Source organism: Amblyomma americanum, chromosome 6 (genome assembly GCF_052857255.1).
Source record: "Amblyomma americanum isolate KBUSLIRL-KWMA chromosome 6, ASM5285725v1, whole genome shotgun sequence".
NCBI classification, from domain to species: domain Eukaryota; kingdom Metazoa; phylum Arthropoda; class Arachnida; order Ixodida; family Ixodidae; genus Amblyomma; species Amblyomma americanum.
This window is the reverse complement of record NC_135502.1, coordinates 16,552,889-16,572,758: the sequence shown is the minus strand read 5'-3', so window position 1 is coordinate 16,572,758 and position 19,870 is coordinate 16,552,889. Positions and strand designations below refer to the sequence as shown.

The 19,870-nt window shown below is 44.9% G+C and overlaps 2 protein-coding genes across 5 annotated transcripts in view; both read left to right on the top strand.

Moving 5' to 3' along the window:
* The window catches only part of LOC144136369 (acetylcholinesterase-like), a 52,135-nt gene extending 42,617 nt beyond the window's left edge, over positions 1 to 9,518 (top strand). For both annotated transcript variants that reach the window (XM_077668643.1, XM_077668642.1), the window contains 2 exons: positions 1,541 to 1,670; positions 9,364 to 9,518. In XM_077668643.1, the coding sequence (XP_077524769.1) occupies positions 1,541 to 1,670; positions 9,364 to 9,426 (193 nt within the window). In that variant the 3' untranslated portion in view covers positions 9,427 to 9,518. The remainder of the gene's footprint in view (positions 1 to 1,540; positions 1,671 to 9,363) is intronic.
* A 106-nt stretch (positions 9,519 to 9,624) lies between these two features.
* Positions 9,625 to 18,255, top strand: LOC144136370 (acetylcholinesterase-like). Of its 3 annotated transcripts, none has more exons than XM_077668645.1 (3): positions 9,625 to 10,241; positions 15,821 to 17,313; positions 17,485 to 18,254. In XM_077668645.1, the coding sequence occupies exons 2-3, from the start codon at positions 15,824 to 15,826 to the stop codon at positions 17,630 to 17,632; spliced, it is 1,638 nt and encodes a 545-aa protein (XP_077524771.1). In that variant the 5' UTR covers positions 9,625 to 10,241; positions 15,821 to 15,823; the 3' UTR covers positions 17,633 to 18,254. The 3 variants fall into 3 exon arrangements, with proteins under 3 accessions (XP_077524771.1, XP_077524770.1, XP_077524772.1); XM_077668644.1 differs by having other exon boundaries at positions 9,625 to 10,181; positions 17,485 to 18,250; XM_077668646.1 differs by lacking the exon at positions 9,625 to 10,241 and adding an exon at positions 12,583 to 13,018 and having other exon boundaries at positions 17,485 to 18,255.
* The last annotated feature ends 1,615 nt before the right edge of the window (positions 18,256 to 19,870 follow it).

Genomic DNA, 19,870 nt, shown 5'->3' with positions numbered 1-19,870 from the left:
CGCATTTTAAGAGACATGCTGTCTTGACATAGGGCATAGGGTGGTGGCGGATTGGGCTGGACTCCCGTGCTAGCTGAGGTGTTTCATTCACGCTGAAACTTTAATTTGCCGCCCGTAATGGTGACGTGGTATAGAATACGTTCCGCAAAAAATTGCGCTGCATAACTGCTTGAGACCAAATACGGAATATTCAAAAGTTCGTACCGCCGGTTATTCGCCGGCTGCATGCTTTAAACAAAAAGCTCCCAACTTTTGCGTATTGCTCACAAAACCTCAAGGCTTAATGCTGCGACTATCTTGCTTGCTCGTGCCAGTCAGCCTGACTTAATGATGGGGTACCGTTGTAATTCTTCATACTGAGCACACAAAACTTAACCAGGAAAGAGGCACTGCATATTTACTGGGTTCGTTACTGCATGGTGATAGATTGTTACCTCTGGTGCCGCATGCAATGGGCGCAATCGATCTAAATTTCTGACACGTAGGTATTGAAGCCAATGTCTGCTCTGGTCTGAACTAAGTTAATTCTGGGCAGCACACAAATGCCAAAAGGTTCAACAAATTACCCATAAAGGAAAACATGATAAGTTTTTTTTCTGGGCTACTTGAAGCCCATTTTAATTCGTATATAGGACAAGAACCGTTTCGATATATAATGTTGTCTTTTAAGCAATGAAAACAAATAAAAATCTACGGAATATTAATGTACTTTTATTTTCTTGCACTGCTGAATTTTATTGGGATAATATGCCTCGTTTAAAAAAAATAACTTATTTGTTAATACCAGATACGACTTTTTCATTGGAGTTTGCGCCTTAGTCCAAAAAAAAAAACGCGAATGCTGCCTAGGGGAGATTGTCAACGCCTCACCGCTTACTGCTTAATCGTGTTCTCGTGACACTAAATTTTTATGTTGCATCCCTGGCTGCACCGCTATTTTAATTCCAAAGTTTCACCCGTCAAGGTTCAAATTAAATTTCGGCATTTTTCACCAAGACCCTCTGTGTTTTCGAATGACTAAATTTACGGTTTCTTTTTGTTAATTTTATTATTTGCTGCAGAGCATCAGTAATGCGCTAATCACCTGAGCTATGGCAGACGCTTAAGAGGTGGACTCCTATTTCATTTCGACCGCATTTCCATATCCTTGAACGTCCACCAAACCGACGGTACCAGGACATGATTCCCGTGCGCCTTCGTAGAAATGAGGCCGCCACAAATGAGCATTCGACCCACAACCTTCAGCTCAGTATCAGAACTTTACAACGCCTCAGCTACCATTGCTACACATTCCCGAGTCGGTTCTTTTCCCTTAGGCCGCGTCCTTCATTCTGGCGCACGTGTAATTGGTTTCGATATATACCTATGTGACAAACGCATGTAAGGTTTTATACAGTTTCCCTATTTGTGAGTACGGCGTTTGCAATTCGCACACTTCCCGGCGGTTCAGTGTAATGATTCATATAGTTGTCTTGTTTCCCATTGCATTTAGTCGAGAAGGTGACTCTGCTGACACCCTGGCGTCTTCTTTTTCTTTCAGGGTTCCGAAGACCATTGACAACGCGACCTGGCCCAAGTTCAATGACGAGGACCAGTACCTAGATCTCCGGCGGGATGGAAGCGTGCTCAAAAAGCGTTTGCTTAAGTCTGCTTGCGAATTTTGGGGCAAGGTGCGTCCTTACGAATGAAGAGTCATTCTGTAAGGTCGGTTACAACACAGAAACACGAAGCCTGGCAGTAGCTGTTGTAAGATTGTGATAGCTGACGAGTCGGCTCTGACAAGAGTAGCTTGAGAGCCGGGTATCCGATAGTCGCGTTACCTCTCGAAAATGCGCACATGTCTCGCATTTCGAGCTGGGCGCAAGCCCAAATCATGTCTCGTGTGTGTACCTGCTGTTGATAATTTGTTATTCATAGGATATTCGTTATTCATAGATATATTTACATATTTATCGTGTACATAAGAACGCAATATTTAGTTCATGTTAGAAAACAGAACAATGTTATTAGTTCATAAATTCTCTACTCGTGTAAAATGAAGTTCTCGGTAATCCCCTGTTTAAACTTGCTCTAATGCATGTGAAGTCCAATATTTCAACTGTTTTTTGTTTGTTTGTTTTCAATGGCCAGAATAGGCCACACAATGCAAAGAAAAAAAAGAAAATTCGTGCTCATATTGTGCAGCTGATACGCAGTCGTGGTGCTCGTCTAAAAGCTATCTCTTCCATCTTTCTTCATTTCAAAAGCAAAACAGCAATATTATCGCCTTTCTAGTCTTTTCGCCAACCTCAATGTATATAATCAACACATCTACTGCGTTCGAATTTGTTGCTATTTTGTTGTAAACCTGTACATTACTCTGTTAGTGAGCATCACATAGCTATCATTTTTCATTTATGAGCAGCTTTTTACTTGTAATTGAAGCTACATCGAATTCTGGCATACAAACACATCAGTTTAGAAAATCCCACCCAGAAGCACGAAATAGACGCTCCATGTAGGCATCATGTAGACACGGCTTATGAAAGTCAGCCCACACCAGCGTATATGACTTCAGCGTGTCAAACACGTTGACTTGATGCCTCCAGGCAATATCGGAATCAGCAATATGCGCTAATTCATTCAGCGGCGCAGGACACTGTGCCTGTTCCCTTGTGATGCGATAGCATCTATCTACTTCCTGGAAGTAAACGAACAAATTAGGTAACGTCTTATTAGGCGCTATACGTCGGGATAGCCAGGGCAAACAATTTTCGGGAGAAAAAGAAAGAAGCAATGATAAGCAACAATACTCATCGCTCTACGCGGACAGAAAGCGTAAGCGGAGCGGCAGACATGCAATGTTACAAGCAAAATTTTTAAACGCATCTTTTCAGTGGCAGTGTGCAGCTGTGCCGTGAATCCATGCGCCGATCGTTTAAAAGTGGGTAACTTGCAAAACAAAGAAGCATGCCACGATCGCCATGGTTCTTCTAGTTTGCATAACTGTTTTGTGAAGAGCTCAAAATTGGCTCCCAAATGCATGTGTTTGCACTCATTAACTATTGCCCGCCTTGTGGTGCTGGTTACTTTGTCTCTTCGAGTGAAATTTTCTGTGCCGAGGCTTGGCCAGGTGGTGTGCAGTTTCATTCAAAATGGCGATTGCTTTTTTAAATATCCAGGTGCATTATACCAAATTGGTTTGTGCGCCAGCGACAATGTTTTCGCACCAAACGTCCCTTCCCGCTCAGTTAAAATGAAGTTTTTTGAGCTCGATAGCAACCCGCAGCTATTGTTAAAATGATTAATCTTAACCCTGTCACTGAACACAACAACAAAATAATTTCTTGAGTCTCACTTTTCAATCCTTAAGTGTAATTACAGAATGGTCGTGCTGCCCTTGAGAATCTTAAGACACAAAGTTACGCAAAAAAAATGTTTTACTGCCAAAGGAATAAACTGCACTTGTTGTTTCGCGCTCATGGACAACGTCGTTTTTTTTTTATTTGAAAGAGTTCGAAGTTGTAAACAGAATGGCTTATTAAAATTTATTTACCAGTTGTTTGTCGCTTCTTTAAATGCTTCTGATAAAAGAAATGTACGGTGATCACACCTATTTCTCATATGTTTACATAAATTGATGCATGAGATGTCTGACTTTTTCGTTTCTTGGTATATGTGCACGCTCTACGGATGGGCAGCCTGCTAACGTTGCACGCATTTGGATTGCTGCCTGCGTTACAGCATGCGTCATGAGGTTTTTCTGGCGGTCATATACGTGTTGGGTGGTGATATCTAACATAACACCATTCCGTAGTCTGAAATCATGCTTGATCTCAATTAAGGTCATTTCGGATAGTGCTAAATCGAGTGAACATTTGATTCCGGTTAATCTAGAATTCGCGATAAATCTGAGAGGAAGTATAACTTACTCGCGCAGGGCTCAACCGTCCCAATCTGTATTCATTCCTATGCACTTGAATTACTCTTTAAATGGAGCCAAGATGTAGCTACAAAACTTAAATAGCTAGAAGCGAACCTGCATGGATATGCCGTACCGCAATTTTGTAATGCCGTTGTCTCACGAAGGCCTGAACTCGCTCAGCAGTTTCGCGAATCGCTACCTTTCCCGAGGCACCGTTGTAGGAGCTCAAAGCCGTGTATACTACCGGAGTAAAGCCCATTGACACATTTAGTTGGAGTCTCTGAATGGCTCTAGACTTAATCCTAATTACAAGGGACATAGGAGAGTATCTGTGCCGCACATGGCGACTCTCAAAAGCCATTGTCACTGAAGCAGGATGTCTGACGGAACGAAAATTAACGTGAGCCAGCCTTTTTTTTCCTGGCGCCGCTGCCGCCGACTTAAAAGGAAGTGATTGAAGCCGGTTGACAGACGAGTTCCGAGATAGAGGTGCCACCTGGGCGCAGCGAATACAAGTGAGTACATAAGAAGAAGAAGAAGAAGAAAAGGAAAAGCGATGGAGAAAAAACCATTGAAGGCGCGCGTGTGCGTAGTCGCAGTGGTCACAGAAAGATGGCGCGCGTGTTGGCGTTGCATGGACACAATATGGAAATGAGGTCAACTGCCAAGCGGAAAGAATCCAGAGAGGGAGGTCGTTAGCACAGTTGTGCAATCTGAAACGCCATCAGAAATCAGGAAGTACTACTACTCGAGCAGCCGCGGCATGCTGAATACTAGCGTAACGCCTGTGAATGATACGCTGCTTGTCTTACCTGAGGGTGTCTCAATCGTGTGCGATAACTCAGTGACAGAGTAAACTGCACATAACTCCGCTAACTAGTTAGTATTTTTCCACTTGTTAGAGCTGTTGTTAGCAAGGTTTGTTATTTTAGTTCTCGTTCTTATGGAAGACACACAAAGGTGGCTGTAAAATCAAAAAGGCGTTATCCTTAGGGCATGGTTGGAAGCACTTTGGATCCGCCTAAATAGCTCATTAAAAACGCAACAAATTTCTCAAACCTTTCGTGGATTTTAGAAATCTTCCTGTAATATCCATTCTGAGGCTAGTTGGTGCATTCTCAGTGTACGCGTGCTCTATTATTTCATTTGCCCCGCATCGGGCTTTTTAGCTTCCATGTAGCCAGCTTTGTGACTCCGGTTTTTCTTTCTGGAAGCATTCGAGAGAGGCCCTCTTATCCCTTACGAAAATTCCTTGTAATCAGCAGTGAGTCGGAGCACCACTTGACAAGAAAGAGGGTAGAGTTTCTGCCATTTTTTTAGGAAAAAAGGCCCATGCTTATGTACTTTCAGGGATTAAGGACTCTAGAAGGCGCCAGCGACGGCCGATGCGTGCATTCGCGCAGCCTGTGGCTTTCAACCACTTTGTGTGAGGCTAAAATTAGGACTGGCATCCTCTCTGGTCACATCATCCATCACACCTACACAAATTTCTCCGCTTCTGCGCTCCAGGGGCTGGTAAGAGACTCCAGCTCTTGAGGGCTCTTGCCACTGGAGGGGATAAGGCGGTATTATTTATGCAGGGAGGATATTTAGGACACATTTACGACATTTAGGATACTTAGCAGGTGGAAAACCAGCGATGAGGACGCGTTCGAAACCAGGAGAAGTGTACAGGACAAAGCAGGAGAATTACACAGGGCGGCGCTGATTTTCCATGTACCATGCGCCAACTGGCCGAAGAAGCTACGCTTCAGGATATTTAGCATACATATAGGGTAGCAACTTACCAATATTCCTCAAAAGAAAAGTATATAGTAGATGCATCTGGCCATTCTCCGCATATGAGCAGAAACTTGGAGCCTAACGAAAAGGTGTGAACTTAAATTAAAGGCAGTGCAGATGGCTATCAAAACGAAAATTATAGCTGTAATGTTAAGAGACCGATGGAAAGCAGAGCGGGTGAGGGAACAAACGTGAGCTGATTGCATCACAGCTCGCATCAAGAACAAGAAATGGGCATCGGCAGGGCATGTAACGCAAAGGGAAGATGACCAATGGTCCCTACGGTAACGGAGCGTATTTCAAGAAAAAGCAACCGTAGCAAGCGGCGACTTAAGTCAACTATGTAAAAGAAATTTGGAAATTTGCAGGATAACGTGACCACTACTGGCGCAGGACCGGGTTAAATCGAGATCAGTAAAAGTGGCTTTTGCCCTGCAGCGTTCATAATTAGGCAGATGGTCGTGATAAAATCCGCATAAACGCCGCCACACCAGTTAGTGCTAAAAAGCAGTACGTCAGCACTCACGTAAACGAGTTGGAAACCACCTTGCGGATAAAGTCAGCCTGAAATGTAATGTTGTCAATACGTATTTGTGGAGTTCTGTTTCTTCCTTGTGTTTATTTTCAGCCGATTACCGAGAAAACAATATCGTGATAAAACGCTTCCCAACATGACAGCAAGCATTTGTCGGAGCGGTTCTCCGCCGATTCCTAGACGACATTGGGAGGAATGTAGCGAAGAAATCGGACTGCTTGGTATCCTGGCCTCCAACCTACTCCTCTTAACTTAAAGCGTTCCATTCTGAATAACTTAATAGTTACGCGCAGCCTAGTTCATGCTGTTAGTGGCCATTCCTGTAACAAAAATTCAGTCTTAGGCCGCCTTCACCGACCCGGTTACTGTACGCATTTCACGGGAAAAAATAATAAAATCAGAGCAAACGAAAGTGCTTGAAGTAATGTAGAGACCACTCTCCTTTGCTGCAAATATGTACGATTACGCAATAATACGCGTCCTGACAAAACACTTAGTGCCTAGTTCGCTTTGCAAGACCGTATACTTATATCTATGAGCGAAGCAGCCACGCTTAGTACAGCTACGAAGCAACCATGAAGCAAATATAAGTGTGGGTGCGTTCTCGATGATGTCTGCGAGCCCTCTTGGGTCGCTTCCTCTCATATGGCTTGCGTATCACGTTGCGTTATATATTTAGCAAGAAATTCAAGATGGGACCGTATATTCCAACGCTTATGACGAAAGATACCTTGCTTCAATCTATGCCGCCCTTGCTTCCATTTGCTTCATTGCAACACTAAAGTAATCTCTGTGTAATGCAACTCTTTGCGCAAGTCGTAATAGATACGCAAGCAATTGCGAAGTTGTCTTTAATGTATTTGCTCATTGTTCCGCTGTCTGGCACTTTAATTCATGCATTAAGGTCTGTAGGTTCAAAACAGAAATTGAGTCTCTTCTGAGTATCATGATTTTCGGTTCTACTAAAACTACTAAGCTAAACGAATCTCTAGCCGTTAAGGCAAGAAAAAGTTGTTTGTTTGATGCACCATTGTCGGACAGGCTTCTATTTTGTTGTAATGAAACTGGTTCACAACAACCCACTGAAGTATTCTTGGGCTGGAGTAAGCAGTTTTTTAAACTTTGTATTTTTCTGGCATTATTAATGAGCTAGGAAAAAAACATTTATTGCAAGGCCCGGGTTCAAGTCGGCGCCTCAAAACGACTAGATTATGCGCACATATACGTGTCAATTTATCTTCCCTTCGTTCATGTGATTCTCTCCCTTCTGAACTGTCTGGCCTGTCTGGCCTGTCTCCAGATTCAGGTAGCATTAGAAGCGCCGTGCATACGCTGAGAAGTGAATCTTAGGAAAGAAATAATCCTATAATGACCTTGCGGTAACTCCATGTGGCCGCGTGCTCTATGCGCATGCACAGTACTGGCAGTTTTTCACGGCTCATTGGTATGGGGTTTCTTTTGACTGTGCGATATTTTTCAACCGTGTATGTTTTCATTTCGTTGAACAACGTTATGGTGTGGTCAGAGGGTTGAAGCACTTCCGTATCAGTAAGCTTGTTGAAAAACTTGCCTGCCCATCTTTTAGCCATTAAGCTAAACCGTTACTTGCTTTAAATGCGAATGTCGCGGAACAGTATGCACCCAGCGGTTTCACTGCCCTCCCCCCTCCCCCTGGTGACGAGCGAATGAAATGGATAGTAGGCGCACTGAAGCAGACATACGTATATTGGTGCGCCACAGATCTTCCCCCTTTTTTCTTAGCTCTCTATGGTTCATTTTTCTCCGTGTAAACGCTTTTTCATATGTAGGTGATCATCTCAGTTTTGAATCCCATATGAGTCCTTTTTCAAACGTGCGATATTGATCATGTCGGTATTTCAGAGGATTTTTTTTTTTAGATTTGCACACAATCTCGTTGGCTCAGTGGTTAGGGCGCTATTATTATTTTTCTTATTACTATTATTACATAATCCAGTGATAAAATTTTTCGTCTTATAAATCTGAAAGATTGCGTTTCTAAATAAAAAAAATGGCTGCGACCTGCTTGCTGCCAGCTTGACGTTTTGCATGGAAGATAAGTTAGAAAATAAAAGAGAATCACTGCTTATCAAGTTAAAATTAATTTCCTAAAGTAACTGCTGCGCGTTATCATTCGAAGAGGGCACACGTTTACCCATCCGCATTAGGGAGGCATAAACAAAAGCGTTCTATGTGAATCGACATCCTGATTATAAGTTTAGGAGCCTGTGTACTGCGCATTGTTTTTTCAACCTTGTTTATTAATGCGTGTTAATGGCTCTTTGACACGAAAACCTCGCGACGTCTAAAAAGTGGCGGCGTTACAAAACTCGCGATTGGTCCAAACGGTGTGACCTCGTGGTGCGACCTTCGCGGTCGCTTGGTACAATTACATAAACCGCTGTGTAAGTCGTAATCACTGTTTTTTTTTTTTTGAAGCCGCACCTCCAGTTGCGACAAATGTGAAAAAAAAAAGTTCAGTGTATGCCGCCGCTAATTTTGAAAAAAGTTACAAGCAAAATTACGACGGACCAATAGAAACTGCAAAGCAGGCGGATTCTGAGTTGCCCGACAGTTTCACAGTTTGTCCGAGCTGGGGATAGAAAACCAATGTCGCACACACGGTCCAGAAATTAGTGATAGGTATATATTCCTGTTACTTGGAAAAAATTGTGGGCACCTCCACTTCGTGAAGTATTATTTCAGTGTGCATCGCCTCTCTACAAATGTTTCATGCCAGAGCACAAAATACCTATTTCGAAATTATTATAGAAAGCATATAAAAAAAAACAAATTATCTTTGCTGGTTGAAGTAGAAGAACGTACTTTCATCAAATATTCAAAATATTCACGACCTTCTTTTTCTTTTCTGTTACAAATCTTGTACACTAATCGGGCAATGCCTTTCCGACCGTAAATAGCCCTACTATTCAAACACTAATGAAGCGGGACAGAAAAAGTGCGGTAAGTATGTGGTTAACTTGCAATTTCTGTAATCTTACAGTGTGGCAGTGCTTTAGTTTTCAAGCTTCATGAAATATAGCATGACCTATGGTTATGTTAATTAAGAGTGTCTTTGTATATTATGCTAATTGTTCCCTCTCGTTTTTTTTCTTCCTCGCAGCAAATGCGGCTATCGTGCAGGAGGCGAGCGGCTGCAGGCCTTGAAACCATGACGTACTGCTGACGGCAGCGCTGACTCAGTCCTATCTGATCTCTTGTACCACGAGCCGCAATAAAATGCTCCTGGGGCTGGTCCCCTGCCAAAGTTAACGTAGCCGCCGCTCTATTTTGGCCACTCTTAGGAGAGATCACGCACGAACACGATTCCTTATCTCGATCACCGTTGCCACCCGAAAAACTGCGCGAAAAGCGTAATCGATCATTAAGAGATAGAATACTTGGCTCTAATGTACTGAACGAATCCGAAGAGGCCGAGAACAATGTCGGCTTTCGTAGTTGGGCCAGTCCTAAAGATTTTGTCTCTGCTGGGAAGCCCAGAATTCCGCAACAAAATTAGAAAGAAAGAAGACGCTGTCTCTTCCCCTTTCTCTCACCGGAACTTGTGACGCTGCCTATCACGGCAGCGTTGCCAAGGCCGTTCACTCGCGAGCGGCCCGCGCTATAGAACAGAAACCACCACCACCTCTAACCAGGCACAGCTATCGTAAGCGCCGCATGAGCGGTGGTCGTGCTTCCTAATGCTGCTTCTAGCTTCGTAAAAAAAAGGACGGTCCCATGAGAGCTCTTACTACTAGTATTAAGTGACTTCGTTCTATTGAAGCATGGGATCGTTATGGACACTTGCACCTCAACAGTGCCTTCCTGCGGAAGCCCTCTGACAACACGTGCCCACGAAACCACCGGCAAAGCCTCAAGCCACGTCAGCAGTGAAGACACCGGTTCCTGGCAGGCGGGCTCAGTACGGACGAACAAAAAGTGGTAGGTAAAGGCGATCTGCATTGTCCTCACTTCGGGCTAGTTAGGCAAGGATCACGACGCGTGAGTACTCCTGCTGCGTAAACACAATCTGGGTTTGCTTGTTTTTTTCCTGCTTGGTTTGTTTAATTGATTTCACATCAAAGGTTTCTTTAGCGCTAATGACACTCATCTTACTCTCGTTCATGTGGCAGTCAATACTCCGACAAGCGAAGTGCTGCTAACTCAAAGCCGTCGGCCGCATACGAGGGCTAAACACGGCTATATACGTGTCGGCGCTTGTATTCAATGTGTCTTAGAGGGCGCTTAGATTTGAATAGCGAATAATGCCCCTTGTTTGCAAGGCTCCGACATTGACCCTTTGTAATTTTCTTTCTCACCAAACCTTCTCACCTTCCCCCTGCATCTCACGGTTGTTAGTAATGCCGGTGGCCCCAACGCAGCGGGAAAGAGGAAGAAATAAGTCAGTGAGAGTGGAAACGACATTGAATTCATTGAGTGGCCAACCTCCCCGCATATTTGGACCTCAGTGGCTGAAAGCATGTTGAGCGTCTCTCGCCTGTGCCAACCTCCACCGTGCTTCCATTTTTGACAAACGACGCATTATTAATTTTCTTTGCATCCAACTTTAAATTTAATTGGTTTTACAATCGAGCGAGGCTTGTCTTTGGTGTTGATGGCTGTGCATTTAGAATTTACAGAGACACAGCGCGAAAGACGGGACTCAAAAGAAGAGGTACTGGTAGGTCATTCATTCCTGGTTCGATCTGCAGCACATATTATATTGCACTCTGAATGTTTCAGTGAGCTGAAGCTGATAGCTATACTGAGGCAACGTTCTCGCACTTCGGATTAGTGCCTAAAATAGCCCCTAAACGAAGCAGCACATAAAACTTCACTAAACACAGCTCAATTAAGTAGTGTTACCAAGCCACAAATTTTCCGTTTTCTGTAACACTTATTGCATCTAGCATCTAGCATCTAGCAATGAAAAACCGCATAGATACTGAAGGTCAACTAGCCTCTGTCTTGCGCCACTTTCATGAATTGTACTTAGAGGGTGAATAACTGAACCCAAGAACTGCCAACCCTAGAGCAGAAGCTTTTAAAGATGCTTGAGTGCCCAAATCTTTCAGACATGTATGGCGAAGAGCACGTGCGTCTGCTAAATGAAATAAAGAAGTAGTCATGTAAATTGACCTTCTATTATGTATCTTTTGAGCCAAGTGGCAGTGTTAGAACGCGCAGCTAAAGTTTCTGGCTCCGCAGAGCTTGTCAGATTTCTTTTTATGGACCCTGAACATTGATTCCAGTCCATATTCGTTATCCGCTGTCTTTATTTTCTCTATACTTCCCATTTTTCTTCTTTTTTGTGTACATCATTGTCATGATGGTATTGACTGCAGTAGGATCATACATGAGCTTTCCGGCTTAATCTGGTATTTGAGATGCGTGATCTATTCAAGTTATCCGGCTATTTCCGCCATAGCGATCTTCCCATTGGTTATCATGCACCCACTGCCTGCCTCCGCTGCCACTCTCTCCGCTACCCCCTTCAACTAAGAGTTGTAGATTGTTGACAGTTATTTGCATACTCTTGCTTGTTTAAATGCGGGAAGCTCATAACAAGTGAAGCTAGCGTATGAGCGCTCGTGCAGCTTGGCTACTTCTGTCGTGCTCATTCGAACCTCTTCTTTAATTCTTTTGAGCCAGAGGAGATGCTGAAACTGTCAACCGAGAACACTACGTGTACAGCGCTTAATCCGCGCAGGCTGCCATCGAGTCCCCGCATTAGTCGCTCTGCTATCTGCAGCCCCACCTGCTAATGAAAGGCTACAACATACTGAGCGTTGCAGATCAGTGAGGAAGCTGTTGCGAGCCTACAACGACAGAGCAATCGCCCAATGCTCGGAAATGGTTTCGCGCTTGGGCGGAGGCGCCGATGGCGCACTGGATAACACGCCTGAGGACACGCGGCTTGTGACTGCTCTGTAACAGAAAGCTGAGAAATATCAGTCTTGAGGCAAGCTTGCTTCGTGAAATGACCCTCGTAGTGCCTTGAGCCATCTGGAGCTCACATGAAATTGAAGAAGCCATCTGAATGCACATCTCCTCTTCATTGAAAATCGCAGCCACTCACGGTAGGCAGTCTCTCTGAAAGGTAACGCGCGAATAATCCTCACAAGGCGTCTGTAGCCTTGCGGTCTTTCGCGTGCATACAGCGGTGTAGACAGTTGAAAGGGTTTTCCTTGTTTACCGGCTATTATAAGCAGCGACGGCCAACGCAACGTCGAATGCTGTTGAGCTCTTCCCAAATTCCGCTGTCTGGCAGCGTTCCCTGACCTTGCCTCGACGCTCGCCCAAACGAGAACCAGCCATTGAGAGACAAGAGGTTCTTTAGCTCCAAGAATAGACAAGCTCACCCGACCGGCAAGTATCCGCCGCTTGGCATCCGGGTTAGCGCAGACCTTAGCAGAGGCGCATAGCGCTTTAGTCGATACCAGGTTATTTCTTATTGGAACCCGGCCGAAATGTTTACACTTTTTTTGTTCTTTTTCGAAACACTTCTCGCGTGATCGCATGGTTGGAGGAAGTCATTACGGATGATTCTCACTTCAGAAAGAGCTACATGAGAGAAATAAAAAAAAAACAAGCAGGCTGCATTGTGGCGCCATTCTCAAGCGACGCTTCGGCAGAAGCGAACGCATCCCAGCTGCATGATGTGCGGGCAAAAAGCTTCGCTTCCCTCTGTGTAACTGCGCGTGCTTTTGTGGATCCAAAGTGCACTACAAGGCCTCATCGTTAGTTCAGTAGAGTCCTCAACGCCACCAACAACTCAGGTGAGCTTCCTGTGCGTTTAAAAACTGGAATATTATGCTGGTCTTACGCTGTCAGTTTATTGCACTTACAGAAGCATGCAGCACTGACAGCGCGAAGTGTTATGCAAGAACGCAGTACGCTACATTAATTACTGCGACAGACTAAGCTTCCACGATGGTGGAAGGAAGGAATGCTATAGGACAGCGTAAATCAGTCGTTAGGTATCCAATCATCGCTTTCCTTATTAAAGAAAGCCCAACCAATAAGATCAGGCCAGACTTAATAGCCTTTGGAATGTCTCAAGAAAAGCTTATGCCATTTATTGGACTGCTAAATGACTGCTGGCCTCGCCTCCTGTTGTGCCAATTCGTGGTGAGCACAGTAGACAGCAAAAGAAAAAATAAGTAGGCATCGCTAGGACTCCTTCGTTGCTAGATAAGACAGTTATTTTTCTGCATAGGTCTTCAAAAACGCTCTTGCATTACCCGGACTGAAGCTTAGGGAAAACGCGTTCTTGGGATTTTGCGATTTTAACTGGGTCCTCGTCACTTTTTAAGGTGATAGAAACGAGATACTCAGCTCTGAGTTGTTATCTGTGTCAAATAATTACTGGGAATTTATTTTGATTCTGCTTCTGCATCCCACATATGTGGAACCAATAAAAAAGGATACAAGAGATTAAAAAAATTTTGTCCCAAGTTATTGTAGTCTTTACTACTTCGACTGCTTCAAATAATTTGTAAGGCCATTCAAGAGAGGTTTCACTCCCTCCAGAATCTTGAGTCCGTTCACTTCAAGTCAGATTCAAGGGATTCACTTCGGCTCAGCTATTCGGCGCCCTTCACTACGGCGTCTCTCACAGCCTGAGTTGCCTTGGACATTAAACCCCTATAAACCAAACTAAACCAAACCCAGTAAATACAAGAAGGGGGGTACTGCGCACAAAAAGACAAGGACAAGAAGATAACACAAGAGGCGCAGACTCGCGACTCGCGACGTTGTGTTATCTTCTTGTCCTTGTCTTTTTGTGCGCAGTACCCCCCTTCTTGTATTTACTATGATTGACCGACTAGCCCAACAACGTACGCTCTTAAACCAAACCCATTCTGTGGCGACCTTCAGAGAAACCTTATCTTTAAATGCTTAGAATTTTTTGTAGTAACACGCAGGTTTTGTGAGGCTTGTCTTCACTCTTCCAGGAGGTGTGTTCCGTGTACTGAACGCGCTCAGCATTGAAGCGCCATTACCTTCGAGCGCGCACGCAGTTTTTCATGTATTTTGCTAAGTGCATCACAACAATAAAAACACAATGCACCGGTAGTAAACTCGGAGCGCGAATCACATCTATTACTACGGAATATCCTTTTATTCCAAACTCTTTCCGCGTCGAGCTCTTGGCTGCACCGCCGTCACACACTACTGCATCAGTTAACGGACACGCCACTCTCCTTAGGCAGATATCTTGCCTTTAATGCCAGTTGCATAAAAATTGTACTTCCAGTCGAGTCCTGCTGGCAAGCTCTGCGAAAGGTAACTTAAAGTGCTGAAATTTATGAGGTCGTCACTGTCCGCAGGAGTACCTTCATAGTATCATGTAAGTCATTTATTAGAATTTTCATCAATTTCTTCCTTAGTTTACTTTTATAACAAAGCATAGTTCATGGCACTCATGATTATAGTGTCTTTTTCGGTGATGTGCCCTAGATTTTTTGCAGTGTTTTACCCCAAGAATTTTCTAAAATATTGGGGAGAAATCTATTAGATTTATTTTTTAGAACGAAAGCTCTACTTCACGACCAAAACCGCAAAAGCCGGGCCACCTCAGAAGCCCTGACCTTAACCTTGAAAATATAAATAAAAATAAAAATTTCAGTGATAACTTTGATGACCTAAAGTGCGGTGAGGCGAAAGCCTTTAGCGCGGTGGTGCTGCTTGTGTCACTGATGTGTGGTTAAGATGTTGATTAAGTACACAAATGTTCGTAAATATTAAATGCTGGAGACACTGGAGGGCGTTTGGGAGGCATCCGCCTGATTTGAAGCCTTTCCGCAAACACTCTCCGGCGTCCTAGACAAGAAGAACTACTAATGCGGTGGCAGGAAGTAGCGTAGTCGTTAGCAAGCTCGGCTAGGGAACGGAAGGATGGTGGTTTCGAATCCCACCGTGCACAACAATTTTTTTTTTCTTATCGAGTTGCTGGATGTAACGGACGGATGTAACAGGTCCATGGCCGCGATATTGCCACGACTGCGATTCGAGCCATGCTATCACCGCAGCCCATCACGCCTCGTGTTAAAAAAGTGCAACACACTCTAGCACGCTGCATTGCACATAGTCGTCTTCATCAACTTCCATCTGCGGCACGAACAGATCAGGTCAACTTAACATCGATCACAGCTTAACCTGAGTCTAATATAGCCGCCAGAGGTGCCGACGATTCAGCAAAGCAAAACCATGAGCCAATCGAGCTGGACACATGGTTTCGCACGTCTACTGGGTTTATCTACGTTAAAACCCAACCATTTTTTATATGTCAGCAGAAAATTATGTTACCCTATCAGACAACCGATTTAATGGTCTTTTCATACAAAATTTGTATAGCGTGAAGTGGAAACAAACTACACCTTCTAACGTTGGTGAACCTATTAAGCTTGATTTCAGATTGTAACTCAGCAACCGCTATACACATTAAAGGAAGGACAAATGAGTGCTCTAGTGAGAAATAATTTTCATTGATAGCTTGAAGTTAATAATACTTTGTATTGGCACACAACAGAAATCCGGTTTAGGCCCTTACTTAAGTTTTTTTTATATATTTGCAGAAAATGCGGCTGCCAGTGGGGTTGCTCGTTTTCCTCTCTATTCTGGGAGTCAGCGTCCAAGAGAAATCGGAACTAATTGTCCCTACGACCACCGGACGGCTGCGGGGAATCCTTGTCTCTACAACCACGGGCCCTGTTCGCGCCTTCCTGGGGGTGCCTTATGCGGAACCACCTGTGGGTGTAGCCCGTTTCAAGAAACCACAACCAAAAAGACCATGGGGAGGAATTTTCAACGCAGCGTCATTTCCGCCCATGTGTCCACAGTTGCCTATACATTTTAACAACTACTTCAAGGTTATGAAGACTGACCCCACATCTGAAGACTGCCTTTTCCTCAACGTTTTCACCCCCATATCGTACGACGAGCGCCTAAAGCCGGTTGTCGTCTACATTCACGGAGGCTTCTTCTCCCACGGCGGCATCTCTATGAAGGTCCATGACGCTTCAGAACTGTCGGCGAGAGGAGACCTTGTATCTGTTACCATCGCATACAGACTCGGTGCCTTCGGATTTCTCAACATGGGCACTGAAGACGCGCCGGGAAACATGGGTCTCCACGACCAAGTCTTGGCACTGCGCTGGATAAAAAACAACATCCGGGCTTTCGGCGGGGATCCCGACCGGATAACTCTGGCTGGCCAGAGCGCTGGCTCTTTCTCTGTTGGTGTTCACCTAATATCTCCGAAAAGCAAGGGGCTCTTCCGCCGCGCCATCATGCAGAGTGGAAGCCCCTTCACAAGCACCCTCATGAATAGGAAGGCGGACGCTACTTACGGTGCGGGGGAGCTGGTAACGGCTCTGGGCTGCCCCCAAGCGATGATGCGAGGAAGTAGCCCCGAGGCAACTGTCAAATGTCTCCGCTCTAAAGATACCGCGTCCATACTGAACGCGACGGCTGGCTTCACAATAGACGGTTTGGACGGCTTCTTCCCAGTTATAGGAGATGACCTGCTGCCCATTAAGCCTGCACAGGCCTTGAGAAACAAAAGGCTGAACGCCCGCGAGCTTTTGGCCGGTATATCTGAAGCCGAAGGAGACGGTCTCATCCACTTTGTGGCAAGGAGATTCTACAATGGAAATGACGCCGCTGACGTCAGCAAGAAGTCGATGATTTTTGTTGCGAGGGGCATGATGATCACACTGCTGGGAATCGATTCTAAGCAAGCCATCGAATGTTACTTCGCTGGCTCCAAAGTTCAAGACGGCACGGATGCTGTCCAGGCTGCTGCTGACCTTATTGGTGATAACCAGCTTGGCTGCCCAACGGTGGGCTTCGCCAAAAGGTTTGCCAGTCCGGACACGACAGTCTTCATGTACAAGTTTGCACACCAACCATCCAAGATAAGCTGGCCAAAGTGGGTGCGCTCCACACACACAGACGAAATCCCATTCGCCTTAGGGTCTATATTCAAGCTGGAGCCGGACATGTCGATCGACGATGTCAGGGCAGCAGAAAACTTCATGGACATCATTTCTTCGTTCAGCCACACTGGGTGAGTCATGTTACTTTCAGACATTTGAATTTTATTTTCAAATAGGGCCTAGAAGTTGGATAGGTGCTGATTGAGATGGTTCATGAAATTCTTAGAACGGGCGCTACGCTGCGAGGCGCAGCAGGAGAACTGCGCATGCTGATGCATGATCCTCTTTCATTGCTCTTGTAGGGTTCCGCGTGTCAGCGACAGGACACCGTGGCCGAAGTTCGACCAGCAGCAGCGGTACATGAGCATCGAGAAGAAGGGCAACTTTCCGAGCAAGCAAATTCTCCGGTCAACTTGCGATATGTGGGAAAGAGTGCGTCCTTACGAATAAACCGATTGTAGCGTCCACGGGTAGAATAGTCGGGTCAAATATACTCTCGATAAGTGTTTCATTTACACAATGTCTGCATAACAAACTCGTCGAACGTAAGGACGCATCATTGTTTTCAGAGCAACAGAAGAATAAAGGAGGCACAATTATTCTATTCACGCATCTTAAAAATGCTATTGATCTCGGTTTAAGAGACCGTAAAAAAAAACGGCTAAACTCATTAACAACAACGGTACTAACTCTACACTTTCAGCCAGGAAAAAAATTAAAAATATGAAACATGTTTGCTTAATCGATTATTTGAGTAGTTGTGGAAGTATATATTCTAACCAGAAAAAAGAAATAGCCTATTTGGCAGTGAAAACCAAAAACAGGCTTTGCTGTTCTCTTTGTTGCTCTTTTTGTGTCATTCATAACAAAATAATATCTCCGTACATTCGGAACAGTATGTATTCGCTCTAAAATATGCTGTCCGCGCCAGCGGCTCTGCCAGAGAAAAAATGAAAAGCGCTATGAAACAAGCTAACTCACCCCTATTTTACTAAATGGGAAAGTAATTTATGTAAGGCAAGATAAGTATGAATAAAGAAAAAACAACTGCACAAATGTTTCGACGGCATTGAAGGGAATATGATAAAATCTATTAGCTTGAACATGAGAAGCACTGTGCTCTTAAACTCCAACATATCATTCTTCCACTGCTAGCACGATAGAGTTTTGGTATCGAAGTATATAAATACTTGTAACATAAGAGTACACACAGTGTTTCCTACGTAACGTGAAGCCAAGGTTCACAAAAACAAAAGCCATGCTGCAGGCATGACATTCTGCCTGCACCATTAAATGTCTTCTAAATCAAACGGGAGCAATATATTTTGCTTCACACTGACCTATCCAGGTGATAAAGTTTAGTTGGCTCCTATACTGCCTTGGGTGCACGAAAAATTTCAAATGCCTAGGAAGTGTAGGGTGCCAAGAAAAAATGGCACAATAAGTATAAGTGTAAAACCAAACTTACTTTCTTCACGCTTTCCCCAGTATTTTAGCCAGGAAAAACTGCCCTCTCGAGCGGGCAGGCCTTGATGTTATTCTGTGCTGCTCTGCCACAGGTACTTAAGGAGACAGATGTGTCGGCCCTTTACTATCTATATCACCGCAAACGCAATGCGACGTTGTTTATTTCACAGCTACAAGTGCAGCAAGTATTTTTTTGGGTGCTCACTCTGCGCCCCCCCCCCCCCCCATCGCAAGGAGCTGGTGAACTTCTGCACCAGTTTGTGAGGTTCCCACCGGCCGCATGGTGCCACTGAGTGATTATAAAAAAATTTATTCACTTATGTACGCATACGAAGGTTGCCGGATACTTTGACATTCACAAGTAGACATGACTCTAACCACTGAGTGAGAACGAAGGTCACGGCAGTGGCCAGAATGCCAAATTCTGAGGTCGTGTTCGCACCGCTCTCCGTACCTTAGATTCACGACCAAGCATCCCCAGTATTCTCACCAATCGCGACAACCAACGTGAGACTAAAGTGACTCCTCATCCCCCTGTAAGTCGCGTACTCATGTTAATCGCATAAAAATCCTCATAATATTCTCTCTGCTGGACACCCAAGGTTTTCAGACAACGCGCTCATCAATTGGGCAACTCAAGAGCGGGGACTATGGTGCAGGGCCAGCCCGTGATGTAACGAACAACAGCTACATGCCACATGCGAGCGCAAAATGTCTTTATCTCTATACGCCCGATCTCAATGAGGTTTTACAAAAAAGGCGAAGAACTCAAGAGCACGAGCGCGATGTCTCTCACAAGCTTTCCAGGGGCGCCCGTTCACATCGCGGCGTCAGGCCCTTTGCTTCGGTGAATCCCAAAGCCGGCATCCCTGGGCTTAGATGGCCAGGCTACGCGAGCGCATTCGTAACCAGGCTCGTTAACAATCATTTCATCGGCAACCTCTGCGACACCGTCAGCGCAATGGGTCTTCACCCCTGCTTTTAACTTTCTGTCTCCTGCATTCCCTCCCCTCTCTCAACTTAGGCCTCATGGCACACTTCTGAGGAGGGGGGGGGGGGGGGGGGGGGGGGGGGGTGGGGGGAACAGGCTCGTGTGCGGGAGAGCCTTCCGAGTCAAATCAGGAGTGCGTTATCTCTTTCGCGTTACATAAGGTTTATCGTCACCATCTACGAGACTGTCGGTGGCATTGCGAGTGCCCTTGCACTCGCGTTGCGCGTACG